The 26,260-nt window shown below is 42.9% G+C and overlaps 1 protein-coding gene across 1 annotated transcript in view; it reads right to left on the bottom strand.

Moving 5' to 3' along the window:
• The window catches only part of LOC133647174 (SH3 and multiple ankyrin repeat domains protein 3-like), a 122,689-nt gene that overhangs the window by 84,286 nt on the left and 12,143 nt on the right, over nt 1-26,260 (bottom strand). Inside the window, exons 9-10 of the mRNA XM_062043316.1 lie at nt 17,218-17,399; nt 7,115-7,138 (exon numbers count right to left, since the gene is read on the bottom strand). Coding sequence (XP_061899300.1) covers nt 7,115-7,138; nt 17,218-17,399 — 206 coding nt within the window. The remainder of the gene's footprint in view (nt 1-7,114; nt 7,139-17,217; nt 17,400-26,260) is intronic.

The raw sequence follows: 26,260 nt of genomic DNA, 5'->3' as shown, positions 1-26,260 counted from the left end.
CCACCTATTGTGCTATTTTATGGCTAATCCACCTATTGTACTATTTTATGGCTAATCCACCTATTGTACTATTTTATGGCTAATCCACCTATTGTGCTATTTCATGTTCCTACCACCTATTGTGCTATTTTATGGCTAATCCACCTATTGTGCTATTTCATGTTCCTACCACCTATTGTGCTATTTCATGTTCCTACCACCTATTGTGCTATTTCATGTTCCTACCACCTATTGTGCTATTTTATGGCTAATCCACCTATTGTACTATTTTATGGCTAATCCACCTATTATACTATTTTATGGCTAATCCACCTATTGTGCTATTTCATGTTCCTACCACCTATTGTGCTATTTTATGGCTAATCCACCTATTGTGCTATTTCATGTTCCTACCACCTATTGTGCTATTTTATGGCTAATCCACCTATTGTACTATTTTATGGCTAATCCACCTATTGTACTATTTTATGGCTAATCCACCTATTGTGCTATTTCATGTTCCTACCACCTATTGTGCTATTTTATGGCTAATCCACCTATTGTGCTATTTCATGTTCCTACCACCTATTGTGCTATTTCATGTTCCTACCACCTATTGTGCTATTTTATGTTCCTACCACCTATTGTGCTATTTTATGGCTAATCCACCTATTGTACTATTTTATGGCTAATCCACCTATTGTACTATTTTATGGCTAATCCACCTATTGTGCTATTTCATGTTCCTACCACCTATTGTGCTATTTTATGGCTAATCCACCTATTGTGCTATTTCATGTTCCTACCACCTATTGTGCTATTTTATGGCTAATCCACCTATTGTACTATTTTATGGCTAATCCACCTATTGTACTATTTTATGGCTAATCCACCTATTGTGCTATTTCATGTTCCTACCACCTATTGTGCTATTTTATGGCTAATCCACCTATTGTGCTATTTCATGTTCCTACCACCTATTGTGCTATTTTATGGCTAATCCACCTATTGTGCTATTTCATATTCCTACCACCTATTGTGCTATTTTATGGCTAATCCACCTATTGTGCTATTTCATGTTCCTACCACCTATTGTGCTATTTTATGGATAATCCACCTATTGTGCTATTTCATATTCCTACCACCTATTGTGCTATTTTATGGCTAATCCACCTATTGTGCTATTTTATGTTCCTACCACCTATTGTGCTATTTTATGGCTAATCCACCTATTGTGCTATTTTATGGCTAATCCACCTATTGTACTATTTCATATTCCTACCACCTATTGTGCTATTTTATGGCTAATCCACCTATTGTGCTATTTTATGTTCCTACCACCTATTGTGCTATTTTATGGCTAATCCACCTATTGTGCTATTTTATGGCTAATCCACCTATTGTGCTATTTCATGTTCCTACCACCTATTGTACTATTTAATGGCTAATCCACCTATTGTGCTATTTTATGGCTAATCCACCTATTGTGCTATTTTATGGCTAATCCACCTATTGTGCTATTTTATGTTCCTACCACCTATTGTGCTATTTTATGGCTAATCCACCTATTGTGCTATTTCATGTTCCTACCACCTATTGTGCTATTTTATGGCTAATCCACCTATTGTGGTATTTCATGTTCCTACCACCTATTGTGCTATTTTATGGCTAATCCACCTATTTTGCTATTTCATGTTCCTACCACCTATTGTACTATTTTATGGCTAATCCACCTATTGTGCTATTTTATGGCTAATCCACCTATTGTGCTATTTTATGGCTAATCCACCTATTTTGCTATTTCATGTTCCTACCACCTATTGTACTATTTTATGGCTAATCCACCTATTGTGCTATTTTATGGCTAATCCACCTATTGTGCTATTTTATGGCTAATCCACCTATTGTGATATTTCATGTTCCTACCACCTATTGTGCTATTTTATGGCTAATCCACCTATTGTTCTATTTCATGTTCCTACCACCTATTGTACTATTTTTTGGCTAATCCACCTATTGTGCTATTTTATGGCTAATCCACTTTTTGTGCTATTTTATGGCTAATCCACCTATTGTGCTATTTCATGTTCCTACCACCTATTGTGCTATTTTATGGCTAATCCACCTATTGTGCTATTTTATGGCTAATCCACCTATTGTGCTATTTCATGTGCCTACCACTTATTGTGCTATTTTATGGCTAATCCACCTTTTGTGCTATTTTATGGCTAATCCACCTATTGTGCTATTTCATGTTCCTACCACCTATTGTGCTATTTTATGGCTAATCCACCTATTGTGCTATTTCATGTTCCTACCACCTATTGTACTATTTAATGGCTAATCCACCTATTGTGCTATTTTATGGCTAATCCACCTATTGTGCTATTTTATGGCTAATCCACCTATTGTGCTATTTTATGTTCCTACCACCTATTGTGCTATTTTATGGCTAATCCACCTATTGTGCTATTTCATGTTCCTACCACCTATTGTGCTATTTTATGGCTAATCCACCTATTGTGGTATTTCATGTTCCTACCACCTATTGTGCTATTTTATGGCTAATCCACCTATTTTGCTATTTCATGTTCCTACCACCTATTGTACTATTTTATGGCTAATCCACCTATTGTGCTATTTTATGGCTAATCCACCTATTGTGCTATTTTATGGCTAATCCACCTATTGTGATATTTCATGTTCCTACCACCTATTGAGCTATTTTATGGCTAATCCACCTATTGTTCTATTTCATGTTCCTACCACCTATTGTACTATTTTTTGGCTAATCCACCTATTGTGCTATTTTATGGCTAATCCACTTTTTGTGCTATTTTATGGCTAATCCACCTATTGTGCTATTTCATGTTCCTACCACCTATTGTGCTATTTTATGGCTAATCCACCTATTGTGCTATTTTATGGCTAATCCACCTATTGTGCTATTTCATGTGCCTACCACTTATTGTGCTATTTTATGGCTAATCCACCTTTTGTGCTATTTCATGTTCCTACCACCTATTGTACTATTTTATGGGTAATCCACCTATTGTGCTATTTTATGGCTAATCCACCTATTGTGCTATTTCATGTTCCTACCACCTATTGTACTATTTTATGGGTAATCCACCTATTGTGCTATTTTATGGCTAATCCACCTATTGTGCTATTTCATGTTCCTACCACCTATTGTGCTATTTCATGTTCCTACCACCTATTGTACTATTTTATGGGTAATCCACCTATTGTGCTATTTTATGGCTAATCCACCTATTGTGCTATTTCATGTTCCTACCACCTATTGTACTATTTTATGGGTAATCCACCTATTGTGCTATTTTATGGCTAATCCACCTATTGTGCTATTTCATGTTCCTACCACCTATTGTGCTATTTTATGGCTAATCCACCTATTGTGCTATTTCATGTTCCTACCACCTATTGTACTATTGTATGGGTAATCCACCTATTGTGCTATTTTATGGCTAATCCACCTATTGTGCTATTTCATGTTCCTACCACCTATTGTACTATTTTATGGCTAATCCACCTATTGTGCTATTTCATGTTCCTACCACCTATTGTGCTATTTTATGGCTAATCCACCTATTGTGCTATTTCATGTGCCTACCACTTATTGTGCTATTTTATGGCTAATCCACCTATTGTGCTATTTTATGGCTAATCCACCTATTGTGCTATTTCATGTTCCTACCACCTATTGTACTATTTTATGGCTAATCCACCTATTGTGCTATTTTATGGCTAATCCACCTATTGTGCTATTTCATGTTCCTACCACCTATTGTACTATTTTATGGGTAATCCACCTATTGTGCTATTTTATGGCTAATCCACCTATTGTGCTATTTCATGTTCCTACCACCTATTGTGCTATTTTATGGCTAATCCACCTATTGTGCTATTTCATGTTCCTACCACCTATTGTACTATTGTATGGGTAATCCACCTATTGTGCTATTTTATGGCTAATCCACCTATTGTGCTATTTCATGTTCCTACCACCTATTGTACTATTTTATGGTAATCCACCTATTGTGCTATTTTATGGCTAATCCACCTATTGTGCTATTTCATGTTCCTACCACCTATTGTGCTATTTTATGGCTAATCCACCTATTGTGCTATTTCATGTGCCTACCACTTATTGTGCTATTTTATGGCTAATCCACCTATTGTGCTATTTTATGGCTAATCCACCTATTGTGCTATTTCATGTTCCTACCACCTATTGTACTATTTTATGGCTAATCCACCTATTGTGCTATTTTATGGCTAATCCACCTATTGTGCTATTTCATGTTCCTACCACCTATTGTACTATTTTATGGGTAATCCACCTATTGTGCTATTTTATGGCTAATCCACCTATTGTGCTATTTCATGTTCCTACCACCTATTGTGCTATTTTATGGCTAATCCACCTATTGTGCTATTTTATGGCTAATCCACCTTTTGTGCTATTTCATGTTCCTACCACCTATTGTGCTATTTTATGTTGTTTTGGCTTGTGTTTGTTTAAAATACAGTACTTCAGAGCACATGATATTGTGTTAGAAGTGTACACACCATTATTCAAATTGACTTTGTTTCTTAGGGGAAAGTTTGCTTCAATATACCAACTTTTCTATTAACAGAACCTGTTCAAGAACCAGTTATGGGCCTGATTTACTAAGATCCAAACACCTATTGATACTGTACAGACTATTTTTTTTATTCTGTAGTAATACAAATACAGGACAGTGCATTCCTTGACAGCTCGAGTGCTCTCACAGTTGTGTGACTTCAAACTGTGAGAGCGCCACAGGGCTAGTGACTGTGCGTGTGCGTGTTGTTTATTCTATAGTAATACAAATACAGGACAAAGTGCGTCCCTTGACAGCTCAATATAGAACACGTACTCGAAGGTCGGAACAGATCTGCTAAAATCCCCGTAGAAGACTTTTGCCATCCTGGACAAATTCAATTTCCAACTATTTTCAACAACATGTCCTATTCCAGGAAGCACACTTTCCAGACTTCCTATCAACAGCAGCCCATTTAGGCGGCCAACTTGTTGGGTCTGCTTACCAAGTAGCCATCAAACCCAAGACAATGGGCACATACACACACCGCTTGTTTTCCCTCGGAGTGATGGACGGATGGCAGAGCTTCATAGCAGCAGTCGACCTCCAGGGTCCCAACTCCCCGCCCCTCTGTTGCGAGTTGTCGTGATTAAATGTAACGTGTTTATGTGTGCATTGCATGGAGGTTTTTTTCCCTACTCCAGACTAGGCCCCCTTAGGAGCCCAGTCTAGATTGTATTTTTTTACTCATCTTCTTCCCCAGCGTTTTACCTTTTTCTTATCTGTTACGGGCGCCTTTGGCGACCCATCAGCGTTCCTGTTCTGTAACCCTGTACACTGTTTGCTTGTCTAATCTTGAACGGGTTTGTGCTGAAAACATAGTTCCGTTGTACTTGTGCAATGACAATAAAGTCCTATCCTATCCTATCCTATCCTATCCTATCCTATCCTATCCTATCCTATCCTATCCTATCCCTATCCTATCCTATCCTATCCTATCCTATCCTATCCTATCCTATCCTATCCCTATCCTATCCTATCCTATCCTATCCTATCCTATCCTATCCTATCCCTATCCTATCCTATCCTAGCCAACCTTGCTTAAAAGGATCTGATTGGCGGTGTAGCTCGGTTGGTAGAGTGGCCGTGCCAGCAACTTGAGGGTTCCGAGTTCGATCCCCGCCATCACACCCAAGACAATGGGCACATACACCCCCCCCCCCACCCCCCGTCACCCCGCCCCCCGCCTTCACCACCGCTTGTTTCCCCTCGGGGTGATGGACGGCTGGCAGCGCTTCATAGCAGCAGTCGACCTCCAGGGCCCCAACTCCCCGCCCCTCTGTTGCGAGTTGTCGTGATTAAATGTAACATGTTTATGTGTGCATTGCATGGAGGTTTTTTTCCCACTCCAGACTAGGCCCCCTTAGGAGCCCAGTCTAGATTGTATTTTTTTACTCATCTTCTTCCCCAGCGTTTTACCTTTTTCTTATCTGTTACGGGGCGCCTTTGGCGACCCATCAGCGTTCCTGTTCTGTAACCCTGTACACTGTTTGCTTGTCTAATCTTGAACGGGTTTGTGCTGAAAACATAGTTTCGTTGTACTTGTGCAATGACAATAAAGTCCTATCCTATCCTATCCTATCCTATCCTATCCTATCCTATCCCTATCCTATCCTATCCCTATCCTATCCTATCCTATCCTATCCAATCCTATCCCTATCCTATCCTATCCTAGCCAACCTTGCTTAAAAGGATCTGATTGGCGGTGAGCTCGGTTGGTAGAGTGGCCGTGCCAGCAACTTGAGGGTTCCGAGTTCGATCCCCGCCATCACACCCAAGACAATGGGCACATACACCCCCCCCACCCCCACCCCCCGTCACCCCGCCCCCCGCCTTCACCACCGCTTGTTTCCCCTCGGGGTGATGGATGGCTGGCAGCGCTTCATAGCAGCAGTCGACCTCCAGGGCCCCAACTCCCCGCCCCTCTGTTGCGAGTTGTCGTGATTAAATGTAACGTGCTTATGTGTGCATTGCATGGAGGTTTTTTTCCCACTCCAGACTAGGTCCCCTTAGGACCCCAGTCTAGATTGCATTTTTTTACTCATCTTCTTCCCCAGCGTTTTACCTTTTTCTTATCTGTTACGGGGCGCCTTTGGGCAAGACACGTTACCCACCTCCCCCCAGTGCCACCCACACTGGTTTAAATGTTACTTAGATATCGGGTTTCACTATGTAAAGCGCTTTGAGTCACTAGAGAAAAAAGCGCTATATAAATATACAAACCCCGTTTCCATATGAGTTGGGGAAATTGTGTTAGATGATATAAAATATAAACGGTTTATATTTACATCTAACACAATTTCCCAACTCATAAGGAAACGGTGTTTGTAATTCACTTCAATTCACTTCACTTGCATCCCATCAAGGTGCGCACAGCAGTGGAAAAAGAGACTTTTGTTGAAAGAGGGCAACAGGGAACTAGTTTCTAGGCAGGCGGGTGACAGGTGGAGGAGAGTGGCAGGTGAGAAGAAGAGTATGGCCTTTACCTTCTACGTCATTACAGTCAAAGTCTGGAGTGAGGCATGAATGGAGACAAAAAGCAGCAGACAAAAAGCAACATTTACAAGATGAGGTTTGCAGGCACAAAAACAAACAGAGCGCTGTGCTAAATGACAGGAAGGAGAATGTTTCCACCAAAGCACAAAGCTGAGAGATGGATGTGGGTCGGTGGCACAGGAAGAACCACTTGGTGAACATCTTCAATGTCTGGAGGACCACAAGGAAGCTGCCATTTGTACCTGGGGGCAGGTTCACCATTGAAAGCCGCAAGTGTCACCTTTTTAAACGACTACATTTCTATTAACGTTGGTTCATGACATATTGAAGTCCTGATGGAAGCCCTATGTCAGGATCCGTGGCCCGGATCATGTTTTGTTTAGTCATGTTCTGTTAGTTTTGGACCCTCTTAGTTCCTGGGTTTGTTTTGGTCACCACGGGTACTGATTGGTTTCACCTGCCTCTGGTTAGTGGTGGGCATGCTCACCTGCTGCCGGGCACTAATCAGAGAGCTATTTGTTCACGTTGCTCGCCACACTCTGTCTGGCTTCGTTCTGTCACGTGGGGGGTCGCATCTTTATGCGGGGTGGTTCTCCCAGGATGCGGACGGACAACTCCGGACAAAGCGTGAAAGGTAGGTTATGATTTAATCTTCGTAAATCATAACACGTACAAAAAACAGGAAGCAAACCAAAGGCACGTGAAGCTAAGGTAGAAACTTAGCACAGGAATAAAAAAACAGAGACAAGAAATAACCCTACGTGCACTGCAAAAACTGGAATCTAAGTAAGATGAAATATCTCAAATAAGGGTGATGTTTGCTTATTTTCTGTCTAAAAAGATAATTCTTTTCACTAAGCAGATTTTATGTTAGATTGTTTTACTTGTTTTACGGGTTTTGCTCCTAAATTATCTTAGTAAGATATTACAGCTTGTTGCTGAGATGTTATGACCTATATTGAGTAAAACATGCTTGAAACTAGAATATCAAGTGTTGCAAAGCTGTGTCATCAACACTCACAAGTATAAAACTGCCTTTTTAAAGTAATTATTTCTTATTTCAAGCATGAAAAAAATAAATCGTGATTTTGACACAATTGTGTCTCATAGTTAAAACAGATGACAGCCAAATGGACTTTGCTGTTTTATTTTCAATGAAACAATAGAAAATACATACTCATATAGTAGTACAGTTGGCACAGTACAGTAAACTGACAGTTAATATTTAAATATTTAACATTTCAAACAATTTTGAACAGAAATAGTTCATGCACATTCAGATATACTCCTCAAAATTACAATTACAATTTTTTTTTGCCGGGCTGTATATATGCGCACTAATTGACTGAAAGAGCACGCACTTAGCGTGATGATGTCATGTTATCCATGGAAAAATGCATTTTTAGATGATTTGCCTGAGCAGCTAGGAGACCCCGAGAGTAACAAGCGGTTGCCTTGTTGTCTTTCCATTAAGAACAATAAATTAGTATAAGTTTGCTGGTTTCAAGAAATGTAATGCCGAGCGCATATCATTATGTCAAGATAACGGCACTAGCATTTACTTCATTTAAGAATATTTTCCAACATATTGAGCAAAAAGGTATCATTTTTTTCTACCAAAAAAAGTGCACTTGTTTTTAGTGAGAATATACTTATTTTAAGCTATTTTTGGGTTCATTGAGGTTAGCTAATTTTATTTGTTTTGGAAAGTCTTGACAAGCCGAATTTTCTTGTTCTGGCAGATAATTTTGCTTAGTTCAAATAAAATACCCCTCATTTTTGTATTTTTTTTTTCTTGTTTCTGAACACTGACTTTTTGCAGCGTGCCTGTTGCATACAGCAAAAGCCAGACAGAGTGTGGCGAGCAACGTGAATAAATAGCTCTCTGATTAGTGCCCGGCAGCAGGTGAACGTGCCGACCACTAACCAGAGGCAGGTGAAACCAGTCAGTACTCATGTAGACCAAAACAAACCCAGGAGTGCACAAAACAGGAACTAAGGGAGTCCAAAACGAACAGAACATGACTAAACAAAACATGATCCGGGCCACGGATCATGACACCCTAAATATAAACATGTTTTTCTTCAAAAGTAAGGCAAATACAACATTGTTGACATTATTTGTTCAGGTACTGTTTGACGTTCACTTGTTGTCCTCATTTGAACGTCAGTTGAACTATTTCTATTCTGAAGCCAAGGAAAACAAGTACAATCCCACCACCTTACATCCGTTTCGTAGCAGTCCACATTAAATGTTTCTCTATTTCTACTTCTCATGCTTTCCTTTACAAAGTAGCCTTACTCACAAATGCTACACTCCCAAGTTTTAGACAGAGCCCTACTTTTTCTATGCTCTACTTTTCATATATGTTGGACTTTAACGCAAATGGTGCGTTGCCCCGGTTTTTATATATTGTCTTGTTTATCGTTCGGCCAAACGTTACAAAATACTCCTTTTGCCCGCCTGCCATTCCGCAGAATAAAGTTCCCAAACCAAAAAAAACCCACAATGTGGTGACTGCTGAGTCTCTGGGATTCTTTGCTTTTTTTGGAGCCAAAGAAAGTACCGTATTTTTCGGACTATAAGTCGCGTTTTTTTTCATAGTTTGGCCGGGGGTGCGACTTATACTCAGGAGCGACTTATGTGTGAAATTATCAACACATTAGCGTAAAACATCAAATAATATTATTTAGCTCATTCCCGTAAGAGACTAGACCAGGGGTCGGCAACCCGCGGCTCCTTGACCACTCTGATGCGGCTCAGCTACATACATGCCGACCCAGGAGATTTATGGATCTCAGTGTCTCTCATAGATTACTCCCAGGGAAAAAATAATCCTATTTACACTCTAATTACTAAATAAAGGGCGTGCCCTAATTGCACTGCAGTAATTGTCCTCTATAGCATTTACATACAGCGTGCCAGTCCAGCCGCATGTTGCATGTTGTTATTACTTGCACACACAGGAGACAGCAAAGCATACTTACTCATCAGCCACACAGCTTACACTGACGGTAGCCGTATCAAACAACTTTAACATTGTTACATTACAAATATGCGCCACACTGTGAACCCACACCAAAAAAGAATGAAAAACACATTTCTGGAGAACATCCCACCGTAACACAACATAAACACAACACAACCATTACCCAGAATCCTATGCAGCCCTATCTCTTCCGGTCTACATTATACACCCCCGCTACCACCAAATCCCCCCACACATCAACCCCCCCCCCCCCCCCCTCTCCGTGCGTTGGTTGAGCGGAAGAGTTAGGGCTGCATGGGATTCTGGGTATTGGTACCGTCAGTGTAAGATGTGTGGCTGCTGAGTTAGTACGCCTTGCTGTCACTTACGTGAGCAAGCTGAAACTGCATTCTACGTGTGGTCGGGCAGGTACACTGTTAGGGCAGACTGTAGAGGGCGCCAAATGCAGTGTCATCACGCTCTGATATTCGGGAGTCTCCCGGGAAAAATGAGAGGGTTGGCAAGTATGACGCTATCAAGCGCCATTCATTCAAAACTCGCGGGCTGCACTAACATCAAATTTCCACATTAAAGTGCGTGCCGGTGCGTGTGTCGGAGGCCCCTAGTTAACATAGCACAAAGCGTTTAAGCTTTGTATGCGGTGTTTTTCATTTTAAATTTAATTTTTTTTTTTTGTGGCTCCCATTACTTTCTTTAATTTGTGAAACTTGCCAAAATGGCTCTTTGAGTGGTAAAGGTTGCCGACCCCTGGACTAGACGTATAAGATTTCATGGGATTTAGCGATTAGGAGTGACAGATAGTTTGGTAAACGTATAGCATGTTCTATATGTTATAGTTATTTGAATGACTCTTACCATAATATGTTACGTTAACATACCAGGCACGTTCTCAGTTGGTTATTTATGCCTCATATAACGTACACTTATTCAGCCTGTTGTTCACTATTCTTTATTTATTTTAAATTGCCTTTCAAATGTCTATTCTTGGTGTTGGCTTTTATCAAATACATTTCCCCAAAAAATGCGACTTATACTCCAGTGCGACTTATATATGTTTTTTTCCTTCTTTATTATGCATTTTCGGCCGGTGCGACTTATACTCCGGAGCGCCTTATACTCCGAAAAATACGGTACATGCAACAAGTTTGGACACACCTTCTCATTCGATGTGTTTTGTGTATTTACATTGTCACATCAAAACTCTGAATGAACACATGTGGAGTTATGTACTTAACAAAAACTTAGTTTCTTCAAAATAGCCACCCTTTGCTCTGATTACACTCTTGGCATTCTCTCCATGAGCTTCAAGCGCACCTGTGACGTGAAAACCATCCCAGGTGACTACCTCTTGAAGCTCATGGAGAGAATGCCAAGAGTGTGCAAAAAAGTAATCAAAGCAAAAGATGGTTATTTTGAATCAATATAAAACATGTTTTCAGTTATTTCACCGTTTTTTTGTTAAGTCCATTAACTCCACATGTGTTCATTCATAGTTTTTATGTGACAATCTACAATGTAAATAGTCATGAGAATAAACATTGAATGAGGAGATGTGTCCAAACTTTTGGCCTGTACTGTTTGTCAACATAATCCTGCATGCATGTTCCAATAAACTCAACTAAGAAATAAAGTTGTGAGTGCCAGCATTTTGATAAAGAAGATGAGAAACACTACTGAATAACTGGTAACAAAGTACAAAGTCTGTGTGTCTTTCCCCTCCACTCCTTCCTCTACGCCGGTGGTTCTTAACCTGGGTTCGATCGAACCCTAGGGGTTCGGTGAGTCGGGCTCAGGGGTTCGGCGGAGGTCAAGACACACCCGACTCATCGTGTGAATACAAACTTCTCCCTAACGGCGTATTACGGATACGGCAACAGCTGAAGTCACACTGATTTGCAGGTGTGTAATTTGTTGTGAGTTTATGCACTGTGTTGGTTTTGTTGTTTGAACAAGGTGATGTTCATGCATGGTTCATTTTGTGCACCAGTAATAAAACATGGTAACACTTTAGTATGGGGAACATATTCACCATTATTTAGTTGTTTGTTAACATGCAAATTAGTAACATATTGGCTCTTAACTAGTCATTATTAAGTACTTATTAATGCCGTATTCGGCATGGCCATATTATAACCCTAACCCTCTAACCCTGGCCCTAACCCTCTAACCCTAACCCTAACCAAATAACTCTAAATTAAGTCTTTGTTACTTAGAATATGTTCCCCTATTGTCCAAATAACTCTAAATTAAGTCTTTATTACTTACAATATGTTACCTTAGTGTGCAAATAACTCTAAATTAAGTCTTTATTACTTAGAATATGTTCCCTTAGTGTCCAAATAACTCTAAATTAAGTCTTTGTTACTTAGAATATGTTCCCCTAGTGTCCAAATAACTCTAAATTAAGTCTTTATTACTGACAATATGTTACCCTAGTGTCCAAATAACTCTAAATTAAGTCTTTATTACTGAGAATATGTTACCCTAGTGTCCAAATAACTCTAAATTAAGTCTTTATTACTTAGAATATGTTACCCTAGTGTCCAAATAACTCTAAATTAAGGCTTTATTACTTAGAATATGTTACCCTAGTCTCCAAATAACTCTAAATTAAGTCTTTGTTACTTAGAATATGTTCCCCATACTAAAGTGTTACCAAAAACATATAACTTTGTCTTGAATTTGAAAAAAAAAATCATTTTATTTTTTACTAAAGAAGGGTTCGGTGAATGCGCATATGAAACTGGTGGGGTTCGGTACCTCCAACAAGGTTAAGAACCACTGGTCTACGCCAACAAGAATCTTTCATGAAGTTAAAAGTGACGTTAAACCTTCATGTATTCATCATTTATGTCTTTCACATTGTTTTCTGCGAGTAAACTTTCATTATTTTCTACAAATGTCATATTTTTCGACAGATGAATTGAATTATTGGAAAAAAGGCTTGGGTTTTCGTACACATCAGTTTTCATGGGACCTTGTGGAACAGATGACTGATGAAGACCGACTATATTGACTTGGTGGCTATGTGATAAACAAGAACAATGGTATGGCCCAGTGGTCTTATGTGTCGCATGCCAAGGAACAAATGATCACGATCACCATGCTGCAAGGATTCGTGTTTGAATGTCAGAGAGTCTCTACCTGCCCAGGTATGACACACAAATGCTACCTTCTGTTCGCAAAACTTAACAACCTGGGGCCGTACTTATCAAGCTTCTTAGAATTACTCCTAAGAAGTCTGCTAAGAGTTGACTTAAGAGTAAATAAATTCTTCGCTGAAAGCTGCACTTAAAAGTTAGTTATCAAGCGTCTTACTCACACTTTCAGCGAAGTGTAGGACTGAATCTTAAGTGTCACACTCAGAGCTGAATTACGACATTACTATGTGCCGTAAACGGAATTTTAGGTGACGTCATTTCTGTGTCCATAGAAATGACCAATCACGGAAGGGAATCCGTTGTCTAAGAATAAAGAAATATCTTGGACATATTTAAGTGGACAATGGGAGTGTATATTTTGACAATAAACTACAAAATAATACAAAACTAACTAGTCCCCGCCGGCACTCACGCTACCGCTCCCTCTCTTTATCGCCCACACACTCACTGACGTCACTCACCTCACGGCCACACACATACGCTACTGTCATAACATTTTCTTTCCAATTCATTAATTAGGCAACTAATTTGAAACTGGTGTGGGTGGCTCTATATATACTAGCCCACTGCAGACACATGCAGAAATCAACAAGGAATCGAAAAGTATTAAATCTGTGACAAAAATAATATCCGCTCTGTCTAAACGATACCGTTTGATCAGCTGCTCGTCATCAAAAAAAACCAAAACATTGTTCCGTTCCCTGAACGTTCGCGCACGTCTCAGTGCCATCCCCTGCTGGCAACTCCTAACCACTTAAGACACCTCTGAAGGTCTCTTAAATATCGTGGAGAGTAGGAGTGATTCTTAGACTTAGGAACGTTGATAAAAAGCTTTTATTCTTAAGTTTGAGAGTAGGACTAAATTTCGCAAATTCTCAGGACTTAAGTGTAAAATGGCACTCTAAGAAGCTTGATAAGTATGGCCCCTGGTGTTTGTTTCTGGGACTGTGGTTAAAACCAGGACGAAAGAGGCCAATGCACACCAATCTCTCCCACAAATGGTTCAACCGTGGTGCACTTTTACAACTCAGCCCTCCAGTTTTCCTTTAACCCAGCAGGCACAAGACATTGAAACAACCTTGTCGAGTGAGGTCCTGACCTTCAGCAACTCAAACATAACGTGGGAACAACGTTTTGACAACTTTTAATCAATGTTGGGTTGTGACCAATGTTCCCTCTAATTGTTCATGTGTGTGAGCAACTCATCGCAGATAGACAGACAACATTCTCTTATTATTATAATCAAATGACAGCAGTCATTTCCATTTCTAATATAAGTGTTAAGGCCCACTTACAATGACAATAACAAAATATATTGTTTGTCTGGGTGGAGGTCCTGCTTTGGAAACAATTTGTACCCCTTTCAGACATTGCATTTAGTTCCCATTGAAACATTCACATGTTGTACAATGAGATGTAAGCGGGGGATCATGTGTACATTCCTGCAACTTCCTGTTTGTAAAACATATATTTTTATTAGTATTTATTTAAAGGCCTACTGAAATGAATTTTTTTATTTATTTAAACGGGGATAGCAGATCCATTCTATGTGTCATACTTGATCATTTCGCGATATTGCCATATTTTTGCTGAAAGGATTTAGTAGAGAACATCGACGATAAAGTTCGCAACTTTTGGTCGCTGATTAAAAAAAAAAGCCTTGCCTGTACCGGAAGTAGCGTGACGTCGCAGGTTGAAAGGCTCCTCACATTTCCCCATTGTTTACACCAGCAGCGAGAGAGATTCGGACCGAGAAAGCGACGATTACACCATTAATTTGAGCCAGGATGAAAGATTCGTGGATGAGGAACGTGAGAGTGACGGACTAGAGTGCAGTGCAGAACGCATCTTTTTTCGCTCTGACCGTAACTTAGGTACAAGCTGGCTCATTGGATTCCACACCCTCCCGTTTTTCTATTGTGGATCACGGATTTGTATTTTAAACCACCTCGGATACTATTTCCTCTTGAAAATGAGAGTCGAGAACGCAAAATGGACATTCACAGTGACTTTTATCTCCACGACAATACATCGGCGAAGCACTTTATCTACGGCGCTAACGTGATAGCATCGTGCTTAACTGCATATAGAAACAAAATAAATAAACCCCTGACTGGAAGGATGGACAGAAAATCAACAATACTATTAAACCATGGACATGTAACTACACGGTTAATGCTTTCCAGCCTGTAGAAGCTTAACAATGCTGTTGCTAACGACGCCATTGAAGCTAACTTAGCAACGGGACCTCACAGAGCTACGCTAAAAACATTAGCTATCCACCTACGCCAGCCAGCCCTCATCTGCTCATCAACACCCGTGCTCACCTGCGTTCCAGCGATCGACGGAGCGACGAAGGACTTCACCCGATCATAAATGCGGTCGGCGGCTAGCGTCGGATAGCGCGCCTGCTATCCAAGTCAAAGTCCTCCTGGTTGTGTTGCTGTAGCCAGCCGCTAATACACCGATCCCACCTACAGCTTTCTTCTTTGCAGTCTTCATTGTTCATTAAACAAATTGCAAAAGATTCACCAACACAGATGTCCAGAATACTGTGGAATTTTGCCATGAAAACAGAGCTTTTTGTATTGGATTCAATGGTGTCCGAATACTTCTGTTTCAACGATTGACGTCACGCGCATACGTCATCATACATAGACGTTTTCAACCGGAAGTTTAGCGGGAAATTTATAAGTTAACCCGGCCGTATTGGCATGTGTTGCAACGTTAAGATTTCATCATTGATATATAAACTATCAGACTGCGTGGTCGGTAGTAGTGGCTTTCAGTAGGCCTTTAATATACTAACAGCATTTAATGATTAATATGTATGAATTAAGATTCCTAATAAATGACACATCGAGAGGAGCCAGATGAGGTGGTTCAGGCATCTGGTCAGGATGCCACCCGAACGCCTCCCTAGGGAGGTGTTTAGGGCACGTCCGACCGGTAGGAGGCCACGGGGAAGACCCAGGACACGTTGGGAAGACTATGTCTCCCGGCTGGCCTGGGAACGCCTCGGGATCCCCCGGGAGGAGCTGGACGAAGTGGCTGGGGAGAGGGAAGTCTGGGCTTCCCTGCTTAAGCTGCTGCCCCCGCGACCCGACCTCGGATAAGCGGAAGAAGATGGATGGATGGATGGAATAAACGACACTAGAATAAGCACACATTTGATTGGTAAATCATAGTGTAACGACCTGGAATGACACTTTATGTGTGGTGTTGGAGTTGTCCGACTTTTTGTGTGGCTGTAAACGCATCACTGGCTAAGTGGCATATGTGCATGTGTTGGCGCAAGTGAGAAAGAGCGAGCGGCTGCTGTTGATATAACAAAGTTGCTTTTGGTCTGGTTTGTACTGCAGAAAATGAGCAGTTTTGCTAGATATCATTTTTTTTTACTAATGTTTTGGTGATGTGTTTATGGCCGACAATAAAGAGTTTTACTCAGTAAAGTGATGGATGGAATTCATGTCCTCAAAGAGTCTCGAAAGACGTTACAATATTTGAACAATGACGACGAAAACTGTTTTCTCTGTCGTCTCGAAAATTGTTATGCGCTTATTTTTCGTGCGTGGCATAGATTTGCCGTGCGCAGAGGACGCGCAATTGCACAGGCGCGCACCTTAGAGGGAACATTGGTTGTGACGTTGATTTGACATTGACATTTGGTCATTTTCTCGGCCAATATTGTACATTGCAAATACGTGCTTGAAACAACATGCTTCTTGACGACATCGATTCAATGTCATGTTGTGGCGTTGATTTGACATTGAGATGTGGTCATTTCCCAACCGACAACGTTGTCTCCGTTGCAAATACAACTACTTTATTGTTTCAAAGTAGGACGTATAGTCAAGGTTGCCTGCTGGGAAGTGGTCAGGTGTACTAATGGACACACACACACTTAAATGCACACACGGGGCAAAACGAGGACCTCCCTACCTTTGACCCTCTCTCCGCGATTGAGCTGGATCTCCCCCTCCCCCTGCGGGGCGTAAGGCTTGACGACGATGAAGGTGCGACCCGGGACGGCACTGTAGAGTTTCCGCTTGGGCCCGCGTGTGCCCGTCAGCGCCGGCGGGGTGTGATGAGGCGGGCTGGGGTCCCGCTGCACGGACCCGGGGCTGTAAACAAACACATAGGTTACCGTGGTGATCCCGGGGAGCTGGTAGCTGAAGCCCGTGGTCACAGACATGGTGGTTGCCAGCTGGTGACAGCCCCTGGTTTTTAAAGACCGGGAGAGATTCATAAAGGTCCAACTTGCGTCCAAATAACAAGAGTTAGTCCTCCATAGGAGCCATGGTACAGTAGCCCGCCCTATGTCCTTCCTTCTGGTCTCTGCACTTCCTACCCTCTCCCGAGCATCCTAAGCAAAACAAAGATGGTTGGAGGCAGTCTCCTTCCCGTCCATAGATCCATCTGGAATCCCCTCCCAGTCATCCTGACTCGTGAAGGAGAGACAGATATCCTGCAGGTCTCCAGGTGGGACTACAGATCCCGACTCCGGCCGAGGGGGCGGCGAGGATGCACTTTGAGCTCCCCGACTCCTTCTCTTTGGGAGTCCCGCCGTGTTTCCTGCTCCTGTCGCCCCCTTGCCTTCCTTGCCAGCAGCCCTCTCACACACACACACACACACACACACACACACACACACACACACACACACACACACACACACACACACACACACACACACACACACACACACACACGCCTTCCTTGCCAACAGCCCTCACACACACATACACACACATACGCACACACACACCCTTGCTTTTCTTGCCAGCAGCACTCACACACACACGCACACACACACACACACACACACACACACACACACACACACACACACACACACACACACACACACACACACACACACACACACACACACACACACACACACACACACGCGCTGGCGGACATGCGCTCACACACGCTGTGGCCGTGATGCTAGCGCTGCTACCACTGCTGCTGTTATGTTGCTCCCCTCCCCTCGACAGCTTGCACACACCCTGCACGCCGTCTACGTGCATGCGAGCTCTGCGCACGCACACACCGAGCACCCCGCGCTCTCGCTAACGCCGCCGTTATCACGGCCGCCGCCGCCACCACCGCCGGCACGTCGCCAGCGCATGGCTCACGTGTGGTCCCAGTGCACCACCGTCTCCTTCTGCGAGTCTACATGCGCCATTGAAAAACTGGGAGTGTGTGTAAATATTCCTAGTGTGTGTGTGTGTGTGTGTGTGTGTGTGTGTGTGTGTGTGTGTGTGTGTGTGTGTGTGCTGTAGGGTAGATGATGGGGGGAGGGGAGAGCAAAAGCTTCAGCCTATTTGATTGAACTGTGGCTCCTCCCCTCTTTTTCCAACCACCTCCTTGACTGGCATCCATAGGAGCCACCCTTCAGACTGCCTCCTCTCTCTGGGGTGTAGAGCGGTGGCAGATCCACCTAGTCTTCATTCAGACTGCCTCCTCTCTCTCTGGGGTGTAGAGCGGTGGCAGATCCACCTAGTCTTCATTCAGACTGCCTCCTCTCTCTCTCTCTCTGGGATTTAGAGCGGTGGCAGATCCACTGAGTCTTCATTCAGACTGCCTCCTCTCTCTCTGGGGTGTAGAGCAGTGGCAGATCCACCTAGTCTTCATTCAGACTGCCTCCTCTCTCTGGGGTGTAGAGTGGAGGTAGATCCACCGAGTCTTCATTCAGACTGCTTGCTCTTTTTCTGGGGTGTAGAGCAGTGGCAGATCCACCTAGTCTTCATTCAGACTGCCTCCTCTCTCTCTGTGGTGTAGAGCGGTGGCAGATCCACCTAGTCTTCATTCAGACTGCCTCCTCCCTCTCTGGGGTGTAGAGCGATGGCAGATCCACCTAGTCTTCATTCAGACTGCCTCCTCCCTCTCTGGGGTGTAGAGCGATGGCAGATCCACCCAGTCTTCATTCAGACTGCCTCCTCTCTCTCTCTCTCTCTGGGGTGTAGAGCGGTAGCAGATCCACCTAGTCTTCATTCAGACTGCTTCCTCTTTCTCTGGGGTGTAGAGTGGTGGCAGATCCACCTAGTTTTCATTCAGACTGCCTCCTCTCTCTGGGGTGTAGAGCGGTGGCAGATCCACCTAGTCTTCATTCAGACTGCCTCCTCTCTCTGGGGTGTATAGCAGTGGCAGATCCACCTAGTCTTCATTCAGACTGCTTCCTCTCTCTAGGGTGTAGAGCAGTGGCAGATCCACCTAGTCTTCATTCAGACTGCCTCCTCTCTTTAGGGTGTAGAGCGGTAGCAGATCCACCTAGTCTTCATTCAGACTGCCTCCTCTCTCTCTGTGGTGTAGAGCGGTGGCAGATCCACCTAGTCTTCATTCGGACGGCCTCCTCTCTCTCTGGGGTGTAGAGCGGTGGCAGATCCACCTAGTCTTCATTCGGACGGCCTCCTCCCTCTCTGGGGTGTAGAGCGATGGCAGATCCACCCTGTCTTCATTCAGACTGCTTCCTCTCTCTAGGGTGTAGAGCAGTGGCAGATCCACATAGTCTTCATTCAGACTGCCTCCTCTCTCTAGGGTGTAGAGCGGTGGCAAATCCACCTAGTCTTCATTCAGACTGCCTCCTCTCTCTCTGTGGTTTAGAGCGGTGGCAGATCCACCTAGTCTTCATTCGGACGGCCTCCTCTCTCTCTGGGGTGTAGAGCGGTGGCAGATCCACCTAGTCTTCATTCAGACTGCCTCCTCCCTCTCTGGGGTGTAGAGCTCCACCTAGTCTTCATGCGTCCCCTTCCTCGCTACAACGGAGCCCTGTGCTGCAAGCGCCGTGCCCACTCCTCACACGTCTTAGTGTCTTACCCATACACCCTACCAGTTTGCATGTTTGGCATATGAACGGTAACACCAGCAAATCAATCATCATGATTTATTTGTGACTCATTCTTATAATCAGATTAATTACATCATTAATTCATCAGAATTAAATATCATTCATTTTTAATCTGGATTAAAGTGTCATTTGGCGTGAGCAGAGAGACTGAAGAAAAACAATACCGGATTTTCAAGCCTTTTTTCCTACGCATTCCTAACCAAAAAAACAGCTTGACCCAAAAACTGTAATTTTTGACTTCTGATTGTGATCACGGCAACAAGACAGCTTGCTAAGATTCACTAAAATAAGCGAACCAAAGGTGCCGGAAAGCCAGGGGCTAACTAGCTAGATGCTAGCTGAAAGTCATCGCTTAGCAACCTAAAACTAAACAACAAAAACAAAGACGTTGGAAATTTTTTCAAAAGCTACTGACCACACAATTGATCAACAGGAAAGGCGGGCACAGCCCTGGCCGGTGCATAATTACGTGGGAAAAAAACAACAAAACAAAAGAAACCAAAAAGAAAACACACCGTAGAGCCGCAGAATCGAACAACACCAACAGCTCCACTTTGCCGCTGAGCAACCAGGAGCGCGACAAGAAGCCGCCTATGAGGTAATACACTGTTACCAGGGGTGGAACCAGACTTGAAAGATATCATATATCAGCAACCTATCTGTGGAGGGAGGCGTGGCCAGCGCCGCCTGCGGGAGTGGAGGTCACCGCCCCTGTCCAAGGTGCTGAGGACAGCGCACCGACAGACAGGGGCGTGTCAGTGCCGGCTTCGAAACACAACTGAACAGGTGATTAGATTTCCCAGGTGGTACGAGTTGTCTAATCACCTGTTGTCTTTATCAGTAGCGGCCGGGAACAGGAAGAGGGAGGACTGAGAGGACTTGGAGAGACTGAAAAGTCCTGTATATCTGAAAAGATTATTGATGAGCTTATTGAGGAACATTAAAACTGTGTAGCAGGAAGCGACTCCTACGTCATCATTTCAAACATTCCCAGATCAAATTAAATTAGTACTACGACTGAAGACAAACACCAGTTTACAAACTACAGACCCGTTTCTCTACTTCCACAATTTTCTAAAATTATCGAACAACAGATTAGACAAATCCATAAATAAAAACAAAACACTCGCAGACAACCAATACGGATACAGAGCCAACATCTCAACATCAATGGCATTCAGAGTTTATGGATTTAACAAAAGCATTTGACAAAATTAATCATAATATCCTAATGAACTAGAAAGGTATGCAATCAGAGGGTTGGTCTAGAACTGGGTCAGAAGCTAGTTAACCAACAGGAAGCAATACGTGAAGATAGGCAAACACACTTCCACAGAGATGAAAATATCTTGTGGTGTACCCCAGGGATCAATACTTGGACCAAAATTGTTCAATCTTTATACAAACGTTTGTACAGTTACAAAGGACTTAAAGTTAGTATTATTTGCAGATGATACAACTGTGTTTTGTTCAGGAGAGAACACACAGAAGATCATACAAATAATAAGAGAAGAAATGAACAAATTAAAAAGATGGTTTGACAAAAAAAGACTATCTTCGAATCTCAGTAAGACTAAAATAATGATATTTGGCAACAGTAGAAGGGAAAGTCAAACACAAATACACGTAGACGGAGTAGACATTGAAAGGGTGAAAGAAAACACATTTTTGGGTGTAATAATAGATGATAAAATGAACTGGAAACCTCATGTAAAAATGTACAACATAAAGTAGCAAGAAACGAGTCAATAATAAATCAATCAAAACATGTTCTAGACCATGGGTGTCAAACGCTGGCCCGCGGGCCAAATTTGGCCCGCCGTGTAATTTCATTTGGCCCTTGAGGCAATATTAACATTAGAGCTGGCCCACTGGTATTATACAGCGGCGGTGCCGCTAATACTCATAATTATGAGTGCCAACCCTCCAGGGAGACTCCCTTCCGAAAAATCTCCCGGGGCAACAATTCTCCCGAATTTCTCCCGATTTCCATCCGGACAACATTATTGGGGGCGTGCCTTAAAGGCACTGCCTTCAACGTCCTCTACAACCTCTACAAACAGCGTGCCGGCCCAGTCACATAATATATGCGGCTTTTACACACACATAAGTGAATGCAAGGCATACTTGGTCAACAGTCATACAGGTCACACTGAGGGCGGCCGTATGAACAACTTTAACACTGTTACAAATATGCGCCACACTGTGAACCCACACCAAACAAGAATGACAAACACATTTCGGGAGAACATCCGCACCGTAACACAACATCAACGCAACAGAACAAATACCCAGAACCCCTTGCAGCACTAACTCTTCCGGGACGCTACAATATACACCCCCGCTAGCACCAAACCCCGCCCCCACCCACCAAGTTCATTTTGATATTTACCTCAGAAGGCTGCAAATAGAAAAGAGGCATTACATTTTTTATTTAAATTTTATGTAATATACCATTGATGTTTTTTCGTTAGTTTTTTGAAAGTTGATTTTGCACTATTAAGTTATATAAGCGTTGCTTGTTCCATATTCAGTGTTAAAGCAAATCAGTGTAGCAAACTGAGCAATAATTAATGTTTTATTAATGCACTTTCTCTTGCTACTTCAAGGCTTGAATGTTTGATTCATTCATTATTGTTATTTTATTTTCAAATTTATTATTAACCTGTGGAAAAAGTTGATTTTGATATTTACCTCAGAAGGCTGCAAATAGAAAAGAGGCATTCAATTTTTATTTACATTTTATTTGATATTTTTGAATTATTATTATTATTATTATTATTATTTGAAACTCGATTTTGCATGTCACTATAACGTTATATAAGCCTTGCTTGTTCAATATTCAATGCAAAACTTGTTTGGGTCCCTATTGAAAGGTTAATTTGTTCAACCTTGGCCCGCGGCTTTGTTCAGTTTTAAATTGTGGCCCACTCTGTATTTGAGTTTGACACCCCTGCTCTAGACCAAAAATCACTTCATATTCTCTACTGCTCACTAGTGATGGTGGGGGGAGCAGAGCTGTGAAGAGATGATGGCCGTTCGTGATGACAGTAATGTGTATTGAGGCCCTGGGCGAGAGTCCGGTCGTTCAGGGCCTGGGGGGCTTTGGGCTCATAGTTCATAAGGGCCCTCAGCCCCCTCCACACGACTTTAGAGTCATTGGAGCTGAACTGTTCCTGTAGACGGTTAGAGTACACAGATTTAGCTTTCTCCACTTCCCTGCTGAAGTGGTACTTTGCTTCTCTGTAGGTACTCCGGTCCCCGCTCCTCCACGCAGCCTCCTTCTCCCTGCGCAGCTGTCGGAGCTTGGGTATGAACCAGGGTTTGTCGTTGTTAGAACAAGCCCTGGTGCACGTTGGAATGATGTGCGCCTCATTGAACTGTATGTATGAGGTCACAGTGTCCGTATACTCGTCCAGATTGTCCGCGGCCGCTCCAATTGCCTCCCAGTCTGTCGTCTCCGAACATGCGCGCAGCTCTCCCACAGACACTTCTTAATTGTTTTCATAACAGGTTTAGCCAGTTTCAGTCTCTGTCTGTATGAACGGATCAAGTGCACCATCACGTGATCTGATAGTCCGAGGGCAGCGCGCGGGACTGCATTGTATGCCCTGCTCATTGTGGTGTAACAGTGATCCAAAGTGTTCTCCTCTCTGGTCGGGCATTTAATAAACTGCCTATATTTGGGTAATTCCTGGCTCAAGTTTCCCCTTGTTAAAATCACCAAGCGCGATAACAAGAGAGTCCGGAAAAGACCGTTCTACACGTAAGATCTGGCCTGCAAGCGTGCGCTGAGCGTCATGCACGTCCGCGCAGGGCAGTATGTAGGCAGCCACCAGTATGAATGAAACGATCTCACGCGGTGAGTAAAAAGGCTTACAGTGAATGGAAAGATATTCCAGAGCAAGAGAGCAGTGTTGGGATATCACCGTCATGTCTGTACACCAACTGTTGTTGATGAAGAAGCAGACTCCACCTTGTTTTTCCCCGGGTCTCGGTCCGTGCGGACAAGATGAAAGCCCTCCAGTTGAACTGCGCTGTCCGGGACACTCGCGCTCAGCCACGTCTCCGTGAAGCACAAAACACAAGATGAGGAAAAATCTTTGTTTTTTCTCATCAGCAACACTAGCTTGTCCATCTTGTTGGGAAGTGAGCGGACGTTGGAGAGAAAGATGCCAGGTAAGGGTGAGCGTAATCCTCGTCTGTGGAGACGGATGAGGGCTCCCGCTCGCTTTCCTCTCCGGTGCGGTTTCCCTCTTTTGATCCAAAAATGGACCAAATCCGCAGCTGACGCTAAAATAGCCGGTAATAAGTCCGTAGTGGTGATTGATCTGATGTTCAGTCGCTCTTCGTGGGTGTAAGAGCACACGGACACACCATTTACGCACAAAGACAAACACAACAGCGGTGCCGTGCAGAAACACATTCCAGTTGGAGAAGTGCTCTGTGTGTGTGTGTGTGTGTGTGTGTGTGTGTGTGTGTGTGTGTGTGTGTGTGTGTGTGTGTGTGTGCGTGTGTGTGCGTGTGAGTATTTGTGTCACGCTGCATCTATTTTCACACCAAAAATGGCAGACGAAAGACAGGAATTGAAATGGACTCATTCAAGTTGTCCATGCATGGTGGGCGACACAAGTGCGACACAGGTGCGACACAGGTGCGACACAGGTGTGACACAGGTGTGACACAGGTGTGACACAACTGTTTTAATTTTCCTGAGGGAACTCTCCTGAAGGAATCAATAAAGAACTATCTATTGTGGAGAATGCATATATGTTTAAGAGTTATTTCTCTTTGCATAGCCATGTTTAGAGTAGCTAGTACTTTTCCTTTGTGTATTCTACTAGTTTCTCTTGTGTTCAGAGGTCTGTTTAGTGTCTTAAACCATCGGAATCTGAAACACAACCCCCACTCTTTTCTTCTCAGTGTTGCGAGGGGGAGAGATGGGGGCTTTCTTTGTGTGCAAGGAGTTGGCTTTTCCGTTTGAATGTCAGATCAACTAGAGTAGCCGATATGAATGTATTGATTAAGCTGATCTCCTGAAATTTCAGTAAAACTTGATAATATTCCAATTCTGTCTTGATGGTCCTTCTTACTCAGCATATATGTCATCGAAAGAACTTGGGATTGACCAGTAACTTACATTCCCTGTGAGGAAGAGCTGGTCTGACGCAACACTATCTATCTATCTATCTATCTATCTATCTATCTATCTATCTATCTATCTATCTATCTATCTATCTATCTATCTATCTATCTATCTATCTATCTATCTATCTATCTATCTATCTATCTATCTATCTATCTATCTATCTATCTATCTATCTATCTATCTATCTATCATGGCTAGCACATGATACACAATTGTGGACTTGAAGGATATGGCGAATGACTTGATGTGTGCTGGCCACACTTGCATCATGGAGACAACAATGAAGTCTTCATCACTACTGACTTTGCAACAACCACACCTGGGGAATAACACACCCTGGGGAATAAGACCTGATTGGATGAGCTAAGACGCAGATGATGAGTGGCTGTGTCACCTCAAGTGGAACACGTTGCCATGAAATGGAATTGACACGGATGTAATTCCCATTTGAAAACAGGAGTATAATCCTGCGTGTTGATCATGGACCATCCGTGCTGGGGTGGAACAGTACCCTCCAAGACAGGAGCTGACTTGATAAAGAGCCGACTCCGTCCAAGGCTGCCCACTAGTCAGCATTGACTGAATGCTGACGAAGTTGACACCCATATCCAATATTCCCTCTAATTGTGCACTGCTTGCATATCCTCTGCACAGCAAGTCTATGCTTGATTGAACAAAACTGTTTATGTTCCACCATAACCACACCACACCACACTGTTTATGTTCCACCATAACCACACCACACTGTTTATGTTCCACCATAACCACACCACACTGTTTGTATTCCACCATAACCACACCACAAACATGAGTCAAGTATATAACAACTGGTCTTTTTGTGCCGTACAAACCAGGCTTGAACAAACTATTTGTCATTTGTCACATCCCTCACCTCACCTCACCTGTACCAACACTTCACCTCAACTGTACCAACACTTAGCCACTGCTGCCTTCATGGCCACACAAAAAGTGGGACAAGT

Source organism: Entelurus aequoreus, linkage group LG03 (genome assembly GCF_033978785.1).
Source record: "Entelurus aequoreus isolate RoL-2023_Sb linkage group LG03, RoL_Eaeq_v1.1, whole genome shotgun sequence".
Lineage (NCBI taxonomy): Eukaryota > Metazoa > Chordata > Actinopteri > Syngnathiformes > Syngnathidae > Entelurus > Entelurus aequoreus.
Note: the sequence above shows the minus strand (reverse complement) of the source record. Positions and strands in the feature narration are given on the sequence as shown.